This window comes from Perca fluviatilis, chromosome 16 (assembly GCF_010015445.1).
Source record: "Perca fluviatilis chromosome 16, GENO_Pfluv_1.0, whole genome shotgun sequence".
Classification (NCBI taxonomy): Eukaryota; Metazoa; Chordata; class Actinopteri; order Perciformes; family Percidae; genus Perca; species Perca fluviatilis.
Window position 1 is genome coordinate 30,943,317 of NC_053127.1, and position 23,314 is coordinate 30,966,630.

At 40.5% G+C, this 23,314-nt stretch overlaps 1 protein-coding gene across 5 annotated transcripts in view; it reads left to right on the forward strand.

Moving 5' to 3' along the window:
- Positions 1-21,517, forward strand: part of gdpd5a (glycerophosphodiester phosphodiesterase domain containing 5a) — a 41,101-nt gene extending 19,584 nt beyond the window's left edge. The window contains exons 3-17 of one of the 5 annotated variants that reach the window (XM_039777547.1): positions 3,133-3,236; positions 3,474-3,567; positions 3,659-3,718; positions 3,799-3,897; positions 5,242-5,335; positions 5,521-5,666; positions 8,583-8,665; positions 9,373-9,523; positions 11,372-11,593; positions 12,166-12,311; positions 14,274-14,421; positions 14,833-14,915; positions 17,788-17,802; positions 18,062-18,174; positions 20,140-20,269. In XM_039777547.1, coding sequence (XP_039633481.1) covers positions 3,133-3,236; positions 3,474-3,567; positions 3,659-3,718; positions 3,799-3,897; positions 5,242-5,335; positions 5,521-5,666; positions 8,583-8,665; positions 9,373-9,523; positions 11,372-11,593; positions 12,166-12,311; positions 14,274-14,421; positions 14,833-14,915; positions 17,788-17,802; positions 18,062-18,174; positions 20,140-20,231 — 1,650 coding nt within the window. In that variant the 3' untranslated portion in view covers positions 20,232-20,269. Of the gene's footprint in view, positions 1-3,132; positions 3,237-3,473; positions 3,568-3,658; positions 3,719-3,798; positions 3,898-5,241; positions 5,336-5,520; positions 5,667-8,582; positions 8,666-9,372; positions 9,524-11,371; positions 11,603-12,165; positions 12,312-14,273; positions 14,422-14,832; positions 14,916-17,787; positions 17,803-18,061; positions 18,175-20,139 lie in introns of all 5 variants that reach the window. The other 4 variants (XM_039777546.1, XM_039777545.1, XM_039777549.1 and 1 more) reach the window with 4 other exon arrangements.
- Positions 21,518-23,314: the final 1,797 nt, after the last annotated feature.

Here is a 23,314-nt window from a genome sequence, read left to right on the forward strand (position 1 = left end):
GGAATTTGGTTAATTATTCTGGGAAAAGTTGGGTTTCCTAGGGTGATTTTTCAGAAATACTGTGAACTACACTTTGTTGTGTTCAGCCGTTTCCCTCCATTGCAAGCCCACTTAGAGTGAAAACCACAATGTAGAAATCTTCATAATAACTAGGGCGGAATCATATAAGTCACACGTTTTGGCAGGTGGTCTTGACTATAAAAAAAACCATGAAATGTGGGTAGATGGAAAATGCTGTGTTTCTTTGAATATAAAAGTGACTCATATCCAGGACACTTCCACACAATTGTGTAAATTGACCTCCAGGTAGCTGCGATACCAATTATAAAACGGCCACTGGTACTTGTCGCATTCCCACCTCTAGTGCCATGTTGCTACTGGCTGCATCATGTTAGAAGACCCTTTACAAGTCGCTCTGTGTAGACTCAACTGCTTCATCCGTGCAGCCATTTGCACTTTACCTGCACACACATCTAATTATCTCCCAACATAAGCCCCTGCAAATGGTGAGTCCAGGCACGGTGTTGCAAAGCTGATTAATGCTCAACAGGATCTGTTGACTGGCCTATCATACTTTACACCTCCCCTCACATGGCATTAGCTCCTAATCCTGTTAACTACTGAAGGGAAGAGTCCTTGAATGCTGCACACACTCTGTAAACACTTATGCATATGCTACTGTAAACCTCTTGTTTTTGTCTTTTTAATAGCATGTGGGAATGACAGGAAGTCCTTATTAGCAGAATGTTATGACAAAATAGTAGAGCTGGATAGTTAGCCTGATAAATGCTAGTCACCATGAATGAACAGACACAGAAAAAAGCTCCACTCACAGAATCTCAAATAGAGCTGCACCGATTACAACTTTCTAGGCCAATTCTGATTTCCGATTTTCTTTGAGTTAGGCCAGCCGATACCAATTTTAGCCGATTCCGATTTCATTTTTTCTAACCACTTTACAGCGCACACAAATATTTATTTTCTATCTTTTCTTTAATAGAACATTTTGCACAGAACATAGAAATTTTTTTGAACAGATAATGGATCACTATAAAATAGAACTATATAAATGACTCCTGGTGTGGGAAATTCACACACATCTAAAGTGCAATGTTAGAACCATTTCCTTCTTTTCACATCCAATATCCCACTAAAGAAATTTGATTTTGGTTTTTGGTGTCGTCCCTCCACGCCCTACTTTTTCCTTGCAGGTGTTGCATATTGCAAACTTATCTTCTGCACACACGCTGAAGAATTTCCAAACAGCTGACATGTTGCAGGTTAATTCACGAGGTTCCCTACGTGTGCGAGAATAGCGCGGACACGCGCTTCACACCGCGAGCGGGTACACGCAACACATGGTGGAAAAAGTTGAGAGAAAGGAATAAAAGAGACTGTGCTGTCGCTTCCGTGTGTGCGTGCTTCCTTGAGAACTGTAACTCGTATAACTTCTGTTGTCAGTTAATTGTAGCGTTGACCGGCATGAAATCGCCATATGTCAGACTGACCTGCCGGTCGCCGTTCATGGCCAAGCAAGCGAAAACCGGCCAATTCCGGTCACCGGCCGGTCTATCGGTGCATCTCTAATCTCAAACCAAGAAAACATCCAAGGGAATATCTTAGTACACCATAGTAATGATCACATATCATTACATACAAGTTTTTTTTTAAAAAAAAAAGAGGGAGGGAAAAAAATCCTTTTTACTTTTTTTTTTTTTTTTTTTTGGGGATTTTTTTTTTTTCTTTTTAAAAAATTAAAAGGGGTTTTTTTTATTTTTTTTTTTTTTTTATTTTGTCAGCCAAACTAAAAGTTAATCTCCACCCTTCTTAATATTGTAAAATTAAAATAAAGTATTATAAAAATCTGTACGATTGGAAATTTGGCTGTGTGATGCTAGTACCTAGTAAGCTGTATTAGTATTTTTGGGCTATTTGGGGACCGCAGAAACAAGCTGTAAGCACCACATTGATATATTGTAACCCTATAAAGTTGATATAACATGTTAGCAAACAGCCTAATTACAGCAGTTAGAGAGCAACATTAGCATTCATTTGGAATAGTGTGACCAGTCTGACCAACTGGTAAATGTAAGTCCAATATTCACTCTCCTTTAAGCTCTGGGTTTGGTCTCCACCTAATCCTGAAGGAAATATCTGGCTTTTTAACAGCTAAATGCTATCCACCAGCTAGTCGCTAACTCGTCTGTTAGGTGTGTGTTGCCGGGCGAGTAAAGCAGATATATATATATATATATATATATATATATATATATATATATATATATATATATATATATATATATATATGCAGGGTGCGATTTGTGAAAAAAACAGAGGAGGGGATGTTTTTGATCATGCACAACAAAACAAAACGTGCAAGAATTAAATCACCCTTCCAATACCATGGATATAGTGCCACTCGACCAGCCATGCCAAAACACTTATTTATGAACTTTAATATCCAATGGAAAATAATCTCAAAATGAAATGTGACAACATGTGTCAACATGAAACACAGCCCTTTCAAGCCGGAGAGCACTTCACGTCACGTCAAAAACAAAATACTTTCAGCCAGGAAACACTTGTTCATTCCTCGGGAGTGTTTTAATCCAAACCACAATCTTTTTCCTAGACTTAACTAGTCGTTTTGGTGTCTAAAGTTAACTGCCATCGCCGCATGATGCTCACTTTTTCTGGCTAAACTCCACTACCACGGCCTCTAAAAGGAGCGTCATCTGGCGGTGCCTGTAGCCGGCTCACAGTCACCTGTTGGCGGCAAAAACAACTGCCGCTGGTAGCCTGCGTCCCGGAGCGCTGTATCAGCTAAACACAACCAGCAACTGCCGCTCGGATTTGATCTTTCGATGGCACTATGGACTGGTCACATTACCGCGCTTTAGTTAGTTTAAAATACTTCTATTTAAGGTATATAATATATTATCTATTGCTGAAGTAGCATTGATCACTTTGAGGGGGGGAGGGATACATATTGTCCTCACTGGGGATAAAAATGTTTCAGCAGAGGCAGGGATATGTTGACCAGAAATGGGGAAATCCCACACATCCCCCATTTATTACCTTTTCAGTGTAATAAATGAAAATGTAAACTGATGCTTGTGCTTTCCTTCACAGTGGGAGTGTGCATGGTTCATCATCCTATGCAGTTCTTTCTTCCTGCTCCTCTTTTGGACCTACTTCTGGTTGGTGGCTCAAAATGATTTCAACGAGTTCAACTGGTGAGTCATGTGATTGTAAGCTGTTTGTGACAAGCTTTTGGAACTAGTTCAGTTGAGGTTGTGAACAGTAAGGTGCTGACCTTACCACAGCAGGGTGGCAGCCAGCACCCATCATGTGTATAGTGATTTCATGGTGTTACCGGGCTGCATAGTCTTAAGCAAAGTTTTCTTTTTTAGAGAAGAATTAGTTTCGCCATCCGTATAGATCAGTCAAACCCTAACCTGTTCACACTCCAGGTCAGTATACAACCGCTCTGGAGAATGGAGGGACGAGACCATCCCCATCCTCACATCCACCACCGTGGGATTCAGCTACATCACATTCCTAATGGTAACTTTTTAAAACCCCCAATTTTTTTTTTTTTAAACTTGCTTATTGCAAGGTTATAATATAACAGGCTGCATATGGGTTTCTTTTTCAGATTTTAGCACTTTTCCATATATCCCTGGGCCAGCAGATGAACCTCTACTGGGTTCACAAGGTGCTGTGATTTACATCTTACATCAATGGCCATGGATTTGCTCCACGCACACTTTTAAAAAATAATATCTCTCTCTACAGATTGGAGTGTTGGCTACGTTGATCACCACCATCTCTGGCGTCGTCACTGTTGATGACATATGGGGGGATGAGTGGGACATCCTGCTTGTGTCACTGCAGGTTGGTCTCGAAGCAGGATGACATGAGTGTGCAGTACGCTTACTGCATGTTTTATTTTTGCTGTTGTGTTTTTACCTGTTTGGTTCTCCACGTTTTGACTGAAATTACATACAGTGTACAATAATGACAGTTAAAGGGAGGTGTAATAAATTGCAATTTCCTCAATTGATCATTTAATTGAGTGATTTAAAGTGACATAGTGGGGTGTTACTGCTCAAAAATACAACATGTCAGCACTTCAGGGTCGGCAAACTTTTTAATATAAAGTGACATTTTAAAATGTTAATCATTGTGCCAGATCAGCATTAAGCCTGCCATCCTCTACCTAGCCCGCTCAGGCAGTGTTATTTTTTTTAATCTTTATTCTGTGAAGAAGGCAATGAGTAGCCAATCAGAGGCAGAGTAAGGCGAAAATGTGGATGGAGGGAAAAAGACAATCAGACCATAAACAACAGGCTGTGCTCCGTCAATGGCTGTGAAAGAGGTCATTTCGCATGCAGATTGGAACATTTCCAAAAAACTCTTTCGCACCCGTATTGTGCCATTGGTTGAGCTACAATGCTTTCCTTAAGGTCACTGTCCCTCGATTTAGCTGATATTAGTTTTTTTGAGGTTAGATCCTTCAATTATTCACATTTTTACTTATTGTTGCTTACTATGCAAACTCGTTTATGTTTTGACAAACTTAAAGGAATAGTTTGGGGAAATATTTGTTATATATTTGTTGCCAAAAGTTACATGAGAAGATTGATACCACTCTCATATATGTCCATTAAATATGAAGCAACAGCCAGTTAGCTTAGCATAGCATAAAGAAGTTAAGTCACTGCTCCATGCCAAGACACACATAACGCCTCGTAAAACAACAACGTAGCGAGCTTTTATGGTGTCGGTAGGCAGACTATTTTCCTTCCTACTGAGCCAGGCTAGCTGTTTCCATCCTGCTTTCATCCTTTAGCTAAGCTAAGGTAGCCAGCTGCTGGACGTAGGGCCTAGCTTATTAAACATACAGATATAAGAGTGGTATCAATCCGTTTGCTACGGTACTCTAAATCTCTCTGTCCAAACTGGCATTAATGACAATTAGAACTAAACTTTGGCTTGTGAATATTAGCAATGATAAAGCTTCCGGCCTGAAAATAGCTACTGAATCACTGCAAAGTGAATTAATCTTACCACCAACATACTGATCAACAACCACATCAACCCCTTGTACAGCACACACATATGTTTTTGTTCTTCATACCTACCTATTTTTGACATACGTATTCATTATCTATATGCACTAAAGTTTGTACTCTGTGTAAGTAACCACCAATTAACACATTTGTGTTTTGTTACCAGTCCACAGCACCTTTCCTGCACCTTGGAGCCCTGGCAACAGTCACAGCTATCAGCTGGTTGGTAGCTGGATACGTGGTCCGCAGAGAGAGATCCAGTAAGTGTGAGCTGGTATCATATGATTTTATATAAGTAGGCGCCTTACCCTCGGGTACTCCGAAAAGATCACCACTTCTATTCATCACCACAGACAAAGCTAAACAGTTCTTGTCATAATGAGTAAATGAGATGAGGTGAAGATGAATAAAGTGACCCTTCAACCCCCTTACTCCTCCCTCTTAGATTTCCACGTGATGGTGTTGCTGATCTACATCGTCATCCTCCTGGCTCTCTATTTGGCACCGCTCACGTTCACCTGCCCCTGCATCATGGACCGCCACAGCCTCAGACCGCGACCAGACATCATTGGTCGACGCGGAGCTCCTATGGTGAGTTGGTGCTTTGCCAGACATTGCTGTCTGATCCAGCTAATTGTTCTGTGGGCAGAACAAGTCACCGCAGAGGCCTGTCAGCAGTGTTGGGGAGTACCTAGGTACATGTAAGTAGAGCTGTAACAATTCCAAGTTTTGCTGCACAATTAATTGTCTCAGAAATAATTGCGATTAACAATATAATTGTCTCTTTCAGTTAAAAAACAAAACAAAAACATTTTTATTTATTTATTCCTTTTAAACAAATTAAAGTTTTAAAATTTCAAATTAAATGTTTTGGTTATATCACTGTTATGTGACCCAGATAATGTAGAGAATGTGTAATAACACAAGTACACAGCCTATGAAGTAAACAACAGCTCTTTATTATCATAAAACATTTTTCTAACTGTATCCCCCCCTTGTCATTTTTGTTGCTATGAACGTAAATAGGGTCAAGTGCCAACAGCTATAAATAAAAATATATAGTCAATTCAATTCAACAACTTTAATAATCCCACAAGGGGCAATTAGTTAGCTAATGTTAGCAATTTATTGTGGTTTAAAAAAGAAATCACGATTATGTAAAAAAAACTGACAATTAGACACCTACTTAATAATTGTTACAGGCCTACATGTAACGTCGTTATGTAATTTGCTTACAAAATAAAGGTAACTGTAATCTGTTACAGTTGGGAATCCGTTACTGGGAGAGAAAGAAAAGTGTAATTAAATTACAGGTGTACAGATTACATTGGGGGTTACATCTGAATATTTTCTGTAAAAAGCTAGGCTATATGTTGAATAATATCAGTTTTGTTGCTTTGCATGTTTTTCACGTGCACAATGTCTTTTTTCGCCACATCCAGTCGCAGCACTTTGATGCTATTCTGATGCTTTCGATTGGTTCTCCTGTTTGAATTTGCAGCACCACAGCCATCATTAGAAATTTAGAAAAGTAATTAAATTAGATAAATTACATTACTTTGATGAAGCACTTGAAATAGTTACACTACTATTACATTATACAAACAATTAAATAGGATAACTTGTAATCGGTAATCTATTACATTTCCAAAGTAACCTTCCCAACACTACCTGTCCGGTGTCACCTTTTTAATGTTTATAATCCTCCTGATGGGTCAATTCATTTGTTTTATGTTCCTAAGTACATAGACTGAATGTGTGCGCGTATGAGTCTGCACTACAGTGTATTCCAATACAGTACATGAACCTACTGCTATCAGGCTCAGTGAGCATGAGAGGCAACAACACACTGAACTGTCATTTCACAGCTGGGAAAGCAAATGCCGTTCCACATGACTAGCTATAAACAACTGTACAGTGATGTTCAGAGCTGTGATTCCCTGCCCTCTGAAGGCAAACACACTCCTGCACACGCACAGTATACACATACACACAAATCACACACAAAAAACCCACCTGGTTTTCACCTCTCTGCAATGTACCTCAGCTGTGTGAAGGTCTTAAAATAAATCTCAGATGTGCCTATGCATATTTTTATGACTAAAAACATCAACACAGGCATTATTCAGATATTACTATGTTTGCATGAAGTCCATACTTCATATAACATATATGTACAGTACATACCTATGATGATGGACAGAGATTTTATATACTTGGACACAATCACTGACTGATCACCCGCAGCTATAAACAGATGATTGAATAAAGCTGAAATAGCATTGAAAACACTATTCAAAGACCACGCATTATCAGAAATATGGAGATGAATTCATTGGACATCAGAGTTTTTTTGTATTTCATCTGTTACATCTATTGGGAATTGTGTTGTAATGTGTTCTTAACATTGCAGAACATAGAAACAGTAAAGTTCTGAAAAAGAGTTAAAGGTTGTCACAAAATATAAGCGGAAAATACAGCACCAAAAACAACCTGTGTTCTTTAAGCTTTTGTTTTATGAGTTTGTTGAAGAAAATGAACCTAATTTTGATTATTTTCAAAGGAATGAAATTTGATTGACTTGATTGCTATTTCAGCTTTATTCAATCATCTGTTTATAGCTGTGTCTACTAGACACAGACAGATACTTAATATATATACTTAAGATATAACTTAAATATTGAGAGTAGACACTGTCTACTCTCAGTATTTATATTGAAAGCAATATCCTGAAATTTGATTCTTAAATTTGTGATTTAAAGGCAGCTTAACCTGGATTTCCACCTGAGCAAGAGCTGATATGGCAGCCACTGCTACTCTGCTAAGCTAGCTAGCTAGTAGTTTAGCTAGGTTTTTTCTCCTTCATGATAGGATTAGTCATGTTAAATAACAAATACAATAACCAAGGTTTTGGTTTATCGACATTTTTCAATAACACAAAACAACTAGGGAAGTAAATGTACTTTTAGTTTTAGCAAAAGCTAGCCATAGCTCCTCAGCTAGCGTTCACTCGCTAACGTTACAGCTCTCTTGCTTTAGACTAGTTGGCTGTTAATCTTAGTTGGTTTCACTCTATTTTTGAGTTACCATGAAGTTTTTAATGAAATTACACATTTCTATGGCATAATACATTTTGATATTGTTAAAAGATGCTAAATCATTCTTTTGACCAAATGTGTAGTTACTGCATTTTGGAGGTGCAGTATTGTAGCCCATTGGTAATGCTGATTCTCTCTTTAAAAAAGGTTTACGCTTAAACCCTGAATACATAAGTTGTGTTAAAAGTTCTTTTGCCATAAAGAATTTTGATAAACAAAATGTGTGGTAGTAGATATGCATGCTAAAGAACCACTGTACCTTTTAGGTTTCACTTTTAATAATTTCCCACAAATGTATTTTCAATAAATCGTGCTTTTCTATTTAAATGGTCTTTTATAATTCTACCACTTCCCGTGTATGTGTGTTTTTTACACACAGTGGCTGACAGTAGTCTCTCCTCTGCTCTAGCTGGCCCCAGAAAACACCATGGTGTCCTTTAACCGAGCCCTGCAGCATGGAGCCAGCTCCCTGGAGGCAGACGTCACCATCAGGTTATTAACCACACATTAATAACATTTTTAATTCTGGGTTATTTATATTGAATGACTTGAGTGTGCTCTGAAGTTCCACATATAGATCCCATACCTGAGATATAGGTTGTATGGTAGAAAGTTAAACATTTCCGTTTAATGAGAGAGATGCAGCTACATATTGCCATGTGAGGTGATTATCAGCACATTTATGTTTTTTACTGAGTTTTGATGTCAGATTATAGGGCTGCACGACATGAGACAATATTATTTTGACTGACATTGCAATTGCAACATCATTCATGATATCGGTGGGAATGATCATTTTTGCATCATTATTCCCATTTTCATTGAAAAATATTTAAATATATATATATTTTTTAAATAATTATAGTGTGATTTTTGCGAGGATCTGTTCCAAAAAAAAAATATCTATTTAGTCTGTAGGATAGGATTTGTAGGCTGGTACGTCTCTGGAGCACCACAATACTTCATTCAAAATGGTTTGACACATTCTTTGACTTTAACAAATATTGCACCCCGACCTGCGATTTGGATATTGCACTAGTCCATATTGCAATATTGATAAAATTGCAATTAATTATGCAGCCCTATTAGATTATTATTATATTTCCTTTTACCAAAGTATATATATATATATATATATTGAATCATAATTGAAATTCTAAAGTAGGCTACAAATTTTTCGACTATTTCGTCTCTCCCAGTGTGGACGGCGTTCCCTTCCTTATGCGAGACCGCACGTTGAGACGGACCACAGACGTCAGTAAGGTCTTCCCAGCCAGACAGTATGACGATGCCTCTTTCTTCAACTGGACAGAGATTCGCTCTCTAAACGCAGGCCAGTGGTTTTTGGAGGTACGGAAATCCACTTCACCTCAACTCACCCTGACTCGTTCACCCAGATTCAATCACAGCTATACAATGACCCCCCCCGCCCCCACATCATTCACCATCTTCTGTTACTACAACAAAAGTCCTTTAGGAATATAAAATCTTTCAGTTTCTGAGGGATTCCTGGAGAAGTATTGTGCAGGACAAAATTGTCCTCCAGTCAGGGACGGACTGGGGCTAAAAACCAGCCCTGGACTTTCTCCCAAATAGGCCCATCATCCGGCGATTCGCCCGTGCGCCACAGACACTAGCCAGGATGTCTTGATACTATGCCACAATACTGTAGCCTATCAGACAAGGTATTCACAGCAAGTAACATCTCAAAACCAATGATGAGAATTGGGGTTGTGTTTATTAATGAAACCTCAGCCTTCAAATAAAACTAAAAATGTACAATGCCATTACATCTGCATTGAAAATAAAATACAAATAATGAAATGTCACTGGCTACAGAAACCCCAAATTACACAAACTTGTAATTATAACACAGTACAGAGTATTACTGACAACACTTTCAGAGATAAAGTAGGCTACTTGCTGTACCTGAACATGGGGATTAGATATTCTGTAGGCCTATACCAAAACTACACTGAGAGTGTTAGTTACTATATACTATAACTATTCAAATATAAATGTATATGTGTTGCTTTGTGTTAAAGTATTAGCATTGAATAACCTATTTAATATTTTCTCAATGTCATATTACACTTTTGATTCATATTAAGGCTGTGAAATGATGAAAATGACTAGGCCCTATCAATTCTGTCTGTGAAGCTTTCACAAACAACCACCAGGTCTTTGCCAGTTCCACAATAGTAAACACAAATATGAAAGACAAAGAAAAACTGCACTCTGATGAAAGACAGACAGAAAGTGCAAGCTAGGATTTTTTGGTTAAACTTTTGGTTACATTTGGTGAATCATTTAGCCCCCTTCCCTGTTTGTTAGCACGTTTAGAGTGGTACCAATGCATGCCTGATGTTTTCCCGTTTAATTTAATACCATAGTCTTCATCCTAGCAGCAAAACTGAGCTCACTACAACCTCTCATATACAACCAAGTGAAATAAACCAAGTGAGATTATTTTCCAACGCGTTTAATGTTTCAAATTAACCTAACAGAAAATATTAAATACGTTAAGTTTGACAGCACTAAATGGCACGATCATTTTCATAATCATGATGCACACTCATGTTGAGCTGACTATATGCAATTCGCTAAGACAGGGATAAAGGCAGCCTATAAGTTTCCTGCTCCTGGAACTTACCAGTATTGCTGATGTGAAATTAACTCACGTCTAATGATGTAGGCTGACTCTTCTTCAGTTTTATTTTTACACGTAGCATATAAATGATTGTATTTGCGCCCCCTGCTGTTGGCTGTTAATATCGCTTCAATAGACCTTTTTTTTTGTTGGTTGGCAGTCCGTCCCTGCCTCCACTGGTGAAATTGTATTTAGAATATGATGCAAAAAAGTGCAGTAGAAATGAATTTGCTTCTCCAGTAATGACCACTGCAAACTTTTTAAAGTGGCCTATTATTGCAGTGAAACAGTGCTGATTTTGAGGATGAAGGTGACCAAATCCTCAGAGGTCAATGTTTGTAAAGGAGATAAGTGTGCGCATGCTTTGATTTGTTTTTTTCAGTAGATAGTGCTGCACAGAAAAGTTTAAATCTAATATCTAAAAGGTAAAACAATGCACAAATTAGGTAAGCATATACTTCATTTAGAATATGCTATACAGACCACTATCTCCTATACAGAAGGACATAGTGTATGTTACGTCTCTGTGTCTGCCTCTCTGCTGCCAGAGTGACCCCTACTGGACAGTAGAAACCCTGACAGCGAGGGACCGCAGCAGAATAGGCAACCAGACGGTCTGCAGTCTGGTGGAAATGCTGCGTCTGGCGGCCAGGGCCAACAGCTCGGCACTGCTCGACATCCGCAAGCCTCCACCCGAGCACCCGCGCTACCGGAGTTGGTTCATGGACACGCTGTGGGCCGTGCAGAAAGCAGGGATTTCCCAGAAGAGGGTGAGGACTGTAGGTCTCCTCCATAATATTCCTTTAATTACTTAAATGTGCTGCTTGTAGTACTGTAACCCCAGTAAATCACGAGTACATAAACAATTGTCACTAAAGTTGACCTATAGGGGTGGGAAAAATATTCGACAATCAATTCTTTTCCCTAGAATCGATATTTTTTAAATGTATTGTTACTAACAATTAACCTTAAAATGTTCTGTTTTATACGCTACCACTACATTATATAAGTTTCCAGCAAAACAGAGCGAAGGCAGAAAATCCTTTTTGTGTACTTCTTTACAAATTACATAAATGTCAGACTGACTGACTGACATGTGATGTGCGTTCTTCTTAGAGAACAATTGCAAATCCATTTATCGTGAAAGAATCGAATCGGGACAAAAGCATATCGTCCCAGCCCTATTGTCCTACTTTGTTTGCTGTAATGATTGTATACCAAAGAAAACCAGATTCTGCAAGTAGCACATTTTGACCATAACAAGTGTCACATCTCTGGATACGAAGCACACACTGTATTCTGTCTGACCAGGTTCTGTCCATGTCACATGTGTTTGTGCCAGGTGACGTGGACCCCCGACACGGACAGGGGGAGGGTGCGAGGGCTTCAGCAGACGGCAAACGAGAAGCTGTCGGTGGAAGAGATCAGGCAGAGGGGAATAACAAGCCTGACCCTCCACTACAGCAAGGCCAGCCACAAAGACATACAGTAAGAGCAAGCGTCTACTACTGCTAGGCAACACGGGAACGCCTTCTTTGTTTGTTGCTTCAAGCACGATCTGAAAAGAAGAACAAGTGGTGTCATTTTGACTTAATTCTCATGAAAATATTGTGGATATTTACTTTTTAGTAAATTATAATCTAACTTTACTACAACTAGACCCACATCAAGATGTTGGGTCTGGGAACTTACCATTGACAGGGCTCAATCCGAGGGGCAGGATAAACGGTTTGTCTTTCAAATTCCCCTCTGCACGCAATAGGATAGCGCTACAACCAGGCAGAGCAACGAAGAAGGTAGCGGAGCTAGTTGATAGATTAAACTTTTGCCGCATCTGGTCGACAAAACTCCGAAAAAAATAAATAAAAAAATTCCTTTTTTAAGAATTTCACTGCCGTTCTTTGTTCTTTTCTCAAAGAAAAGCTGAACTCCAAGTATTCCACAGCCGCGGCCAAAGACCGCTGTTTGCCAGCAGCAGCAGCCATCTTCTTTGTTTTCAAGTAGCAGGGAATTCCCTGTCGCAACTCTGCCGTCATGTTAAGCCCGCCCACCGACTCTATGCACGATGTGATTGGCCTGACTAGAGTTTGGTTTTTCCAGCTCGCAAGCCAGCGGAGAGTTGCTTGATGACCCAAATTACATTTGCTGCCGCTAGGGTGCATCTAGATGTCTAGGCTACTATTTCTGGACTGACGTTAAATGTCGTCCATGTTCCCGTTCAAGTAATGTGTTTTCTTGGCTGCTGCCCATTGTCTTGGGCTGGAGCTGCCTGAGTGGATGTGGAAAAGGTAAGGAGGTAAACAAGTATGGGAACCATTTCAAGTCCAATCTCTTCCTAAGGAGAAGAGATGTGATATGAAAAGGAAGCTCCACTGATTTAGACATTAAGGTCTGTTTGCAGGTGTTGGGGAGTACTATAGCATATGTGGGGTAAAAAAACTGTTATAAAGCCTTTAGTGTCTCCAGAGGGAGCTGGGGGAAAATCACATAAATGTCCTCAAGTGGTGTCACCTGGGTCAGCATCGCTTGGGTCTGAGGACTAAAAATGGAAAAGAATCCGGGGGTGTGGAGTAAGAAGGAAGTGAGTGTACCAGTCTCCATCTCTGCTTGAGGCTAGCAAGCATCAGCAAACGACCCCACAATTTCAAATAATAATTAAAGGTGCCGTAGGTAGGATTGTGAAGATCCAGGATTTAGCCAAAAAAATGTGAACATCAAAAACTTCTCAGTCCCTCCCCCCTTTCTGCTAAAGCCCAAAACGGTCTCCTAAGCCCACAAGGGAGAATGAATGCATGTGCATGAGCAGTGATTGAATCGCAGTTAGACACCCCGGGCCCTGATTGGTGCATCTGAACTGGGAGCGGTGGATTTTTGCAAATCACACTACAGGGTGTAGGTGGAGCCAGAGGAGCCGGATTTCTTTTTTATTATTACCTGCTTCATGTAGTTCTACTGGAGCATAGGGTCAGTTTCAGCAAATATGACAGAAAGTTAGTTTTATAAGTCTTACCTACTGCACCTTTAATTAATAATCACTTTTTTCCCAAGTGAGCCCCGTCTGCTTCAACCTAATGACAAAAGTCAAAACTGACTGAAACTGTTTCAACTTTGGCAGAAAATTAAACCCCATTACTCATAGCGACAAGTTGAAAAAAACATTCTGGGCCTGTATTGCATATATATATATTTATATATATATATATATATTAAAGTACATAACCAACATTCAAACAGTGTAATTCACTGTTATGATCCTTTAAAGACATTCGCCTTCATCAGGGACACAGAGCGTTGTAGCATCTGTAGGGGAAATACTTTTCACAGTTCATTTCTGATGCACAAAACATTTTCAAGTGACAATATTTTCTGTGCTGTGAGGATCCGAGCAGTGAAAGGGAGAGGTTATTTTTTTTTTCTCTCAGTGTTGAAATGTATTTTTCCTTTCCCCAGGGAGTATCTGGCCAACAATGTGAGTGTGACTGTCTACCCAGTGAATGATCCCTGGCTCCTCTCCGTTCTGTGGTGTAGTGGGGTGCCTTCTGTGTCCTCTGATGCCCCCCAAGTCCTCCGAAAGGTGCCTTACCCCATCTGGCTCATGGTAAACAGCTCTCCTCTCTCTATCTCTCATCTGACTCCACACACACACACACACACACACACACACACACGGACAGACAGGGTCACACAGCGAGACGAGAGGACAGCAGGAGAGAGGACAGAGACTGACGAGGGCCCAGCAAGACTCGGGGGCAAGGACGCAGAGAAATATTAGGGAGCGCAGCGGCAGACTGGAGCTCAGCATGGCGTTGGAGAACAACAGGACCCTGGGAAAGTGTCGGAGACAGGTTGAGACAAGGGCACGGATCCCGAACTGAAAAAGCAGCTGCCTCGCCGGCCTTCGCCTTAGTCAGGGCCTTGTGTTGGCGTCAGGACACACGCTTGTTAATGGGGACCTCCGGTGGCGTTGACTGGAAACTACTTTTCTTTTCTTTTTTTCCTTCTCTTGCAGAGTCAGAACGCTTACAACTTCATCTGGATCACTTCAGACCTGGTCTCCCTCGCCGTAGTCATAGGGATCTTCTGTTTTCAGAAGTAAGTACAGTTTGGACAGTCAACATGCTGAAAGTAACATAAAACTACTATACAGCACACAGCCTTCATGCATAAGCACCAAAAAAAACTTAGCAAACAGAAATGTATGGAATACTTATTTTGATTCATCTTTGCATTTTAGTTCATAACATACATAAAAACGTGTTTACTTTATGGTACTTCATTTGTGACCAGAGGGTCGGGACCATAGACTGTAAAAAAAACTACTAGAGGTGTACTTTTTGAGGTATGTGTACATGGAGGGGGTGGGGTTTATGACCTATACTGCAGCCAGCCACCAGGGGGCGGCCATGATGCTTTGGCTTCACTTATACAGTCTATGCATCAACCCCTGGTTGGGAATCCCAAAAGTGGTCACAAGATGATTAAAGGAATAGGAAAGATGAAAACATATACAGCTACACATCAAGTTCTGTTTATTTGTTCTGTTTATTTATTCTGTTTATTTGGTCTCTTCAGGACTGTGAAAATGATTCAAATAAAACAAAGATAAATTATTATGAATTGGTTGACTTATAGCCGAGACACACCAACCAGACGGCCGACCGTCGACAGAAAAGCCAGTCGAGATGATCAGTCGGGTCCCCGAGGTCCAAAAAAACTGCCTCGGAACACACTGAGGCGACACCGGCTTGAGAAACCTAATACGTCTCCATAGCAGCAGGCGGCGCTACTCTGTATTGTTGCCCAAGAAATAAAAACCAGCAGCTGATTGGACGAACGCGTCACATGGGTTTGTTTTCTCCGGAAATTCAAAGCCAGACTGTCATGGCGGCTCGTTCAGAATACGATCTCATATTGTACTAAAATAGTTCACTGAAACATGTTTCTGAAAACATTTTAAGAGAGAAATAGGCCGTGCAGTTGCTGAATCTTCATTTCAGATCAACAAAGGTCAGTTTAAAAGATTTTCGTCCGATTTTGAGAGACTCTAGTCACGCTCATTCCGCTCGCCATTTCCGGGTGAGTCCCGACTGCACCGTCTCCGACTGAACATGTCAGGTCGGCCAAAATGAACGCCGACAGCCCCCCAGACGGACGACGGCACGGGACACACCGAACAGACTCGAGTCACCGACCTCGCCATAGTGTCCAACGGCTGATTATCGGCCCCGTGTGTCCCGGCCTTTAGTCACAGTCGTTAGACCTGTGCAACCCGGTTGCAAGTACACATTGCTTTGTTTTTCGGGGTCACAAGGCCAAAAGGTTGGAAACCAGTGATTTAGTTCATGGATCCGTATAGGGTCAGTTCACCTGAATTACAGAAAAATGAAACTCACTCACCTCTAGTGGTTCAGATTACACCCAACACCACATACTGTAATGCAATATTTATTCGTAATAAATTTCACACAGTATTGAAACATTACATTGACTTTCTACATCAGCGTGTCTTTCTAGAAACAATGTCCCTTTTATTCTAGTGAATTTACTGGACACACAGTCACCACCTTCATTCAGTGTTGAGTATCTCCAAACCTGGACAAATGTTTTTTTTGTTTTATTGTTTTTGGGTGAACTGACCTTTTTTTTTTTTTTTATTTATTTTTTTTTTTTTAATCTGGATGTCTCTCTATGCTTCTCTGTCAGTGACAGCCGTAGCCGGAGGCATTATGTTTTCGGGGGGGGGGTGGCCCGTCCCGTCCCATTCTCACGATCGCGATATCTAGAGCTGTAACAATTCCAAATTTTGCCACAATTAATGGTCTCAGAAATAATTGCAATTAACAATATAATTGTCTCTTTCAGTCAAATTTAAAAATATTTATTTCTAATTCTTCTTATTTATTACTGTTTCAACATATTCAAGTTTTGAATGAATCCCAGGATACATCTTTTGGTTTTATATCATATAATAATAATAACACAAATAACACAACTAACACAAATGACTTATTATCATAATATCATTCTTTATAACTGTGTCTACCCTTATCATTTTTGTTGCTATGAACGTGTATAGGGTCAAGTGCAAACAACTAACAATTTAAATAATAATACAAATATACAGTCTGACCAATATTCACTTCACACACATATAACATTTTGGCATATCTAAACTAAATCCACAAGTACCAGTCATACGCCTTAATACCTTAGCTAATATCAGCAATTAATTGCGGTTAAACAGCGCGATTATGTAAAAGAAAAAATGGGCAATGAGAAAAAAAGGTCACTGTGGCCTCGCATAACATTTTTTGGTTCAGAACTCAAAAATGACGTTATTATGACAAAATACACTAAACATATTATATGAAATGGCTTCAAAGTATTCACTTCATATATGATATGAGTCTGGACGGACGTTGATGTAAACTGCGACTTGCCTTGTTGGTGGAGGAATACACCCGCGAGAAGGTAGTTCTAGTTTTCATACAAGTTAATAATTTAACATATTCATCTGCTCTAGTGAACACAGTCAGGCATTTATGACATTTATAACATACATTATAACATTTATTTAGTACATTTACTGTATCACTTAAGTATGTCTTCCATCAGATATGTTTTAAATGTTGTTAGGAGCAGCACATATCTAAATATATTAACAGCGCTGTTGTGGGTCTCCTGTGTCTGCACAGTGTTAACACCAGCCTCTGAATCTGATTGGACCTGAGCTGAGCTATGGCGTCTTCTACGCTGACTGCACTCTCTCTTTCATATCTATTTCATTTGTCTTTTTTTCCTACTGTCTTTTTTTTCTTCTGACTTGTTTCCATGGTTCTCCTCCATGCTATAACCCGTCTTTGTCCTCTCTGTCCTCTCTTTCTCCTTTGACATTTGTTTCTTTGTCCTGTGCTCTGCCTGATCTGCATGCAACCTTCCTCCGCTGCCCCCTGGCATCTGTCAGCTATCATGTAATCAGGTAACTGCTGCGACTGCCCTGGCCTCCTTCTCCGTCCTCCTTGTGCATTTTCTGCCCGACACCCAGGGGCCGATTCCTTTCTTTCTTTCACTTTACTTCTATATCAATGCACATTTCATTCCATGTATGTATAAGTTTATGTGTATCCGTATCTTGAAGGCCGAGTCTGGCACAATTATTATTGAGTTGTATGATTTAATTACAAATCCTTGCCTCCACGTGCTTGTAAAAGTTTGTATATCTGTGTGTGCTGTGACAGATGGAGGATGAGCGGGATGCAGAACTATAACCCAGAACAGATTATGCTGAGCGCCGTGACGCGTCGGTCCAGTCGGGACGTCAACATCATGAAGGAGAAGCTCATATTCTCAGGTGCAGCTTTGACTACATTCACACCTTGGAAATAAATGTTTCAGGTTGTAACTGGACAGAACAAAGGAGCATAACATCCAGATGGCAATACAGTGATGAGACTTTGAGGTTCTTAAAGAGATATTTTGAATCCAGCTCTGTGTCATGGCAGTCTGTGCAGATGAACGGTGTGTGGCTTCCCCCCCCCGTGGCCGCAGTGCATAGAGCTCCCAGCTGAGCCGAGCAGCCGAGGGTCTGCTGAAATCTGCCGGATGACGCAAAATGCCTCACGGAGTGTTCGCCGAGATCTGCGTTGTTTTGCATCATCCGGCAGATTTCAGCATACCTCGGCTGCTCCAAGCTCTGTGTACTAGCACCACGGAGGGAAACTAAACACCATTCATCTAAACACTGCCCACACAAACATGACACAGAGCTGGATTCAATCCTCTTCTATACTACTTGTGTCCTTATGCGGAAGTACAGACTGTAATTACCGCAACAACCCTATCGCCAGCAGAAAAACTCCAAGTGACGCGTTTTGTGTGGAGTTTTTCTGCTGGCGATAGGGCTGTTGAGTTTTTATGCTGTCCTGAGAGTAGGGAGATCTGGGCACTGGTAAGATCGACGGAAGTTTAACATAGTTCATTTACACATAGTCTCGCATTGCCTTCCTCCGCAGCGCTGCGGAGGAAGGTCTGGCTAGTCCACATAGCATTCTGGGATGGGAGAAAAACGTGTTCTGGTTTATTGGCATTTCTTTAAACCAATCACAATCGCCTTGGGCAGCGCCAAACACAATCTGAATTTGAAAATTGCCTCTGCAAAATAGCGTTGGGAAGGAACTTGTTTTGGTGGAACATGTGTAACGTTCAAAAGTAGTTTTAGTCGTGCAACAGAAAACTCAGATTGGACAGATAGTCTAGCTAGCTGTCTGGATTTACCCTGCAGAGATCTGAGGAGCTGTTAACCATAGTCCTCAGAAATCCACCGCAGTTTTAAGTTGGCCAACACAAAAAAAGAGGAAGGTAACGGACACCCGGCCAAAATGAGGGACACCCGGCGATATTTCCGGCAGCACTGGAGCAATCCCGGAAGTAGAACGTCATCAATATAGTATCCACAATAATACCAACCATTAATATGATACAAAGTTGGTTGAATTTTGGCAAATTATCCCTTTGAGTAAACATTCACAAGCCGCCAGGTTGTAGGCATATGTGTCCACCCCATGAAAAAAAACCAACACACAGTAAACCCTTAACCCAGATGTGATGCCCACTCATCATAATACCTTAGTGTATCCCACTGCTCCCCATGATCTACTGCGCAGCAGCAGGCCAGTTGTTGGAGGCAATGCATCAAGAAGGTGGTAACAAGTAATAATAATCAACAGAAATGAAGGATTTGAAGTGTATGACGTGCTGGATTCTGCTATAACATTGTTATTATTCATTATGATCCCCCTTTTTTAAATGATTTATTACTTTATTCTTCTTTCTTTCCATTTTTTCTCATCTTCTTTCCTGCACATAGCTGCATAAATATAATATATAATATCCTTTATTTATACATTTTAGAAATACATTTCTTCCAGTGTTTTCTGATAAACTTTCACACTGCGGTCCTAACGGACACTTGGGGTACATGCATCACGCATTTAGGCACTTATCGCAGTGACTTTCACACCTGGGTCCAACAAGGAAGTGCACGCAAGTTTAATGATACTACCACTTGGGGGTGCCAAAATTTGACATTTCGAAATTATTCACATGGGAGCTTTTACTGTACTTACATGCACCTCTTTAAACAGTGCTCAGTGGAAAACAGATGGTATATTATATAAATACCAGCTGTTAATGTAATCCAACTAAGTCATTTCCAGCTATGTCAAGTACATTATATCAACATATTAAAATGTGTTAAATGTGTTCATTGAAGAGGCTACAGCATCATCCATATTCTCTTTTCTGCCATCTTTTTCAGAACTCAACAACGGGCTCAGCAGTACAGAGGAGCTTTCTCTGTATCCTGAGAATGGTTATGCCAGGTACTCTGATGGCGGCGTCTCTGACTGAACGAAACGCACCGCCGCAGCTGGCAGATCTCGGATGTTAGTTTGATTTCAGAGACTTTACAGACTGGACGTTATTCCAGGGTAACTGATCTATCCGTCAACTTAACTTAACCCAGAAGTTATGACAGCATGGATACCAAATCGTGTCTAAAGTATTTGGCCTATTGATTCGTCAGATTTTAAAATAACCCATTATTCACTTGCTGATATGCAAATTTGATGTATTCAATGTATGTATGTAATATCATTTTGTACGTATTTCTTTCCATAATACTGCATAATACTGCCAGTCTTAGCCACATTCCCTTGAAAATAGTTCACCATTTACCTTCAGAGTTGCTGTTAAAAGTCATTTTTTCGCTTTCAGTGTTATAAATTGGTGTGCAAAAGTTTCAAATACTGTCAATGGGAACGCATGGCTGATGTGTCTACGTTGTCATCGCCTAAGGCGTAAGCTGACCAATGAGCAAACGTCTCATGATGAGTCAGATGGCATTTCCTACTGAACTGAATCCGCTGACCAGGTGAAACCGAAATTTGTCTTTCTCAAAACATTTGTTTGAATCATAACTTTAAATCATCATCATATGACATTTTCATGTATAAACATGACTTCGACATTATTACCAGCTAAATGTGGTGATGTGCGTGGTGGTAGGGCCAAAAGTCTGTTTGACTACCATGAGAAAAAAATCTTTGTTCAGTCTGTTTGCTTGAGTGACCTTCTCAAAAGTTATATTTGAGGCAATACAGGCTGTAATCTTGTATTTTTCCATGTCATGTTTGTTTTCTAACATAGGAAATGGGCTGTGTAGTGTTCTGTATTATAAACGAATGTAAATATGAGTTGTTTTTAAATTTTTTTCAATGGTTTGGACATATCAATTGTATATTTTTTTTGTTTTCATTTATTACCATCAAGACTGATGTCCTCTTGTCAGTGCGAAGGACTGATTAGATTAGGGCCAAAGTGAAAACTTCTTTTCTTTCAGTTTTCATGGGATGAAGGGGTTTTGGGGGATTTTGAGAGTATATTGTGATCAATGTTCTAATCTTTTTTTTTGCCTCTTTTCTGTCATGCCATGATTGATTTACTATATAGTCATATTAGCTATTACGACTTTCACATGGCTGCCTTTTTTGTTAAATGAATGGACTGGTAGAATAGTGTAGGATATTCTTTGTCTTTTAGTTTAATAGTAGGGGTACAAATTTCAAGTTAGAACTACACTTTTAGCCGCAGACATGTTGACTGTTCAATAAAAGTGATCTTTTCTCTGTGAAAAATGTGCAGTTTGTCTTTTGTGGACGATTTGTAACAATTACATCCAAATGTAGATACTCAAAATGGAAATAAAAATCTTGGATTCTCTTACAATAGGTCAAAAGACTGAGCTACTTTTGTCCAGACTGAAGTATCTCAACAACTACTGGATGGATTTAAATTTTGTACAAAGACTTATGGTCTCTAGAGGATGAATGAATTCTAGTGACTTTGGTGAACCTCTGTCTTTTCCTCACAGCCTACAATGTAAGAAGATCAGTTAAGAAGGCAAAAAGGTACTACGGGAAGAAAGTGGAACTGCAATTCCCGGAGGACAGCCCCAGATGCATGTGTCAAGGACTGAGAACTATGACAGATTACAAGCTCACCTCTACTATTTGTCAAGTGCTGATGCATCTATAGCAAGTGAGCTAAACACATTTTATGCTCGCTTTACGGCCATCAGCAGCCAGCAAACAAAAGCAGCTGAAGCAGAGGTTAATGCATGGGTGGGTGCACCTCTCACACCCATCTTCCTTTTTTGAGGATTTCCGTTACCTTTTGCTTTCCTGAGTTTCTCTTGCACGACTAAAACAACTTTTGAACGTACACACGTTCCACTGAGGCTATTTTGCAGCGCCACCGTGGCTCTGTGCGTTGCTTAGCACCGGCCATGATGATTGTGATTGGTTTAAAGAAATGCCAATAAACCAGAGCATGTTTTTCTCCCATCCCGGAATGCTGTGTGGACTAGCCAGACCCTCCGTCGTAGTGCTGTGGAGATAGGTCTGGCAATGCAAGACTATGTCTCACATGGAAAAGAAGGAAGCTATGTGAGATTGCTGTTCATTGACTATAGTTCAGGGTTTTACAGCATAGTTTCCTCCAGGCTGGTCATAATTAAACACCTCACTGTGCATGTGGATCCTTGACTTCCTGGCAGGCAGACCTCAGGTGGTGAGGGTGGGCAGGCACACCTCTTCCACCCTCATCCTTGACAACGGAGCACCCCAAGGCTGTGTTCTGAGTCCCCTGCTGTACTCCCTGTATACACATGACTGTTAAGCCACTTTCGTCTTCATACACACACAATCATCAAGTTTGCTGATGACACAGCTGTGGTGGACCTTATCACAGACAACTAGGAAAAGGCCTAGGCTACCTGAAAGACGTAGAGGACCGGACCCGCTGATGTCAGGACAACTAACCTGCAAATGAATGTCAGCAAGACTAAAGAGACGATAGTGGATTTTGGGAAGAGTAGGGATGGAACTACGCCCCCGTAAATATCAACGGGTCCTCGTGGAGAGGGTGGACAGCTTCAAGTACCTTGGTGTCCACATCGCTGAGGGTCTGACCTGGGCGCTGTATACTGACTCAGTGGTGAGAAAGGCAAGATAGAGAGATAGTTTGACCTCAGATGTCAGATGAAATGTCAGGTTCCCTCTCAAACACTGAGCAATTTCTAGCCCTGCAATATTGAGAGCATCCTGACGGGGGACATCACTGCCTGGTACAGAAACAGCACCGAACAGGACTGCAAAGCCCTGCAGAGAGTGTTTCGCTCAGATACACCAGGCCAGCACCGAGAGGATCAGGAGGAGCTTCTACCCTCAGGCCACTGGGATCCAGAATGAGGACACTGCCTTAGACTGCACAAGTTGAAGGAGTTGATGGAATTACATTTCACTGGAATTGTACGTCGTACAATCAGGAAATAAAAGAGCATCCTTCAACGTATAGACACATACAGTAGTATTACTAAGAGTTGAGGATAAGCAGTGGTAAAGGCTCATTGTACATAATAAGAAATGACGCTG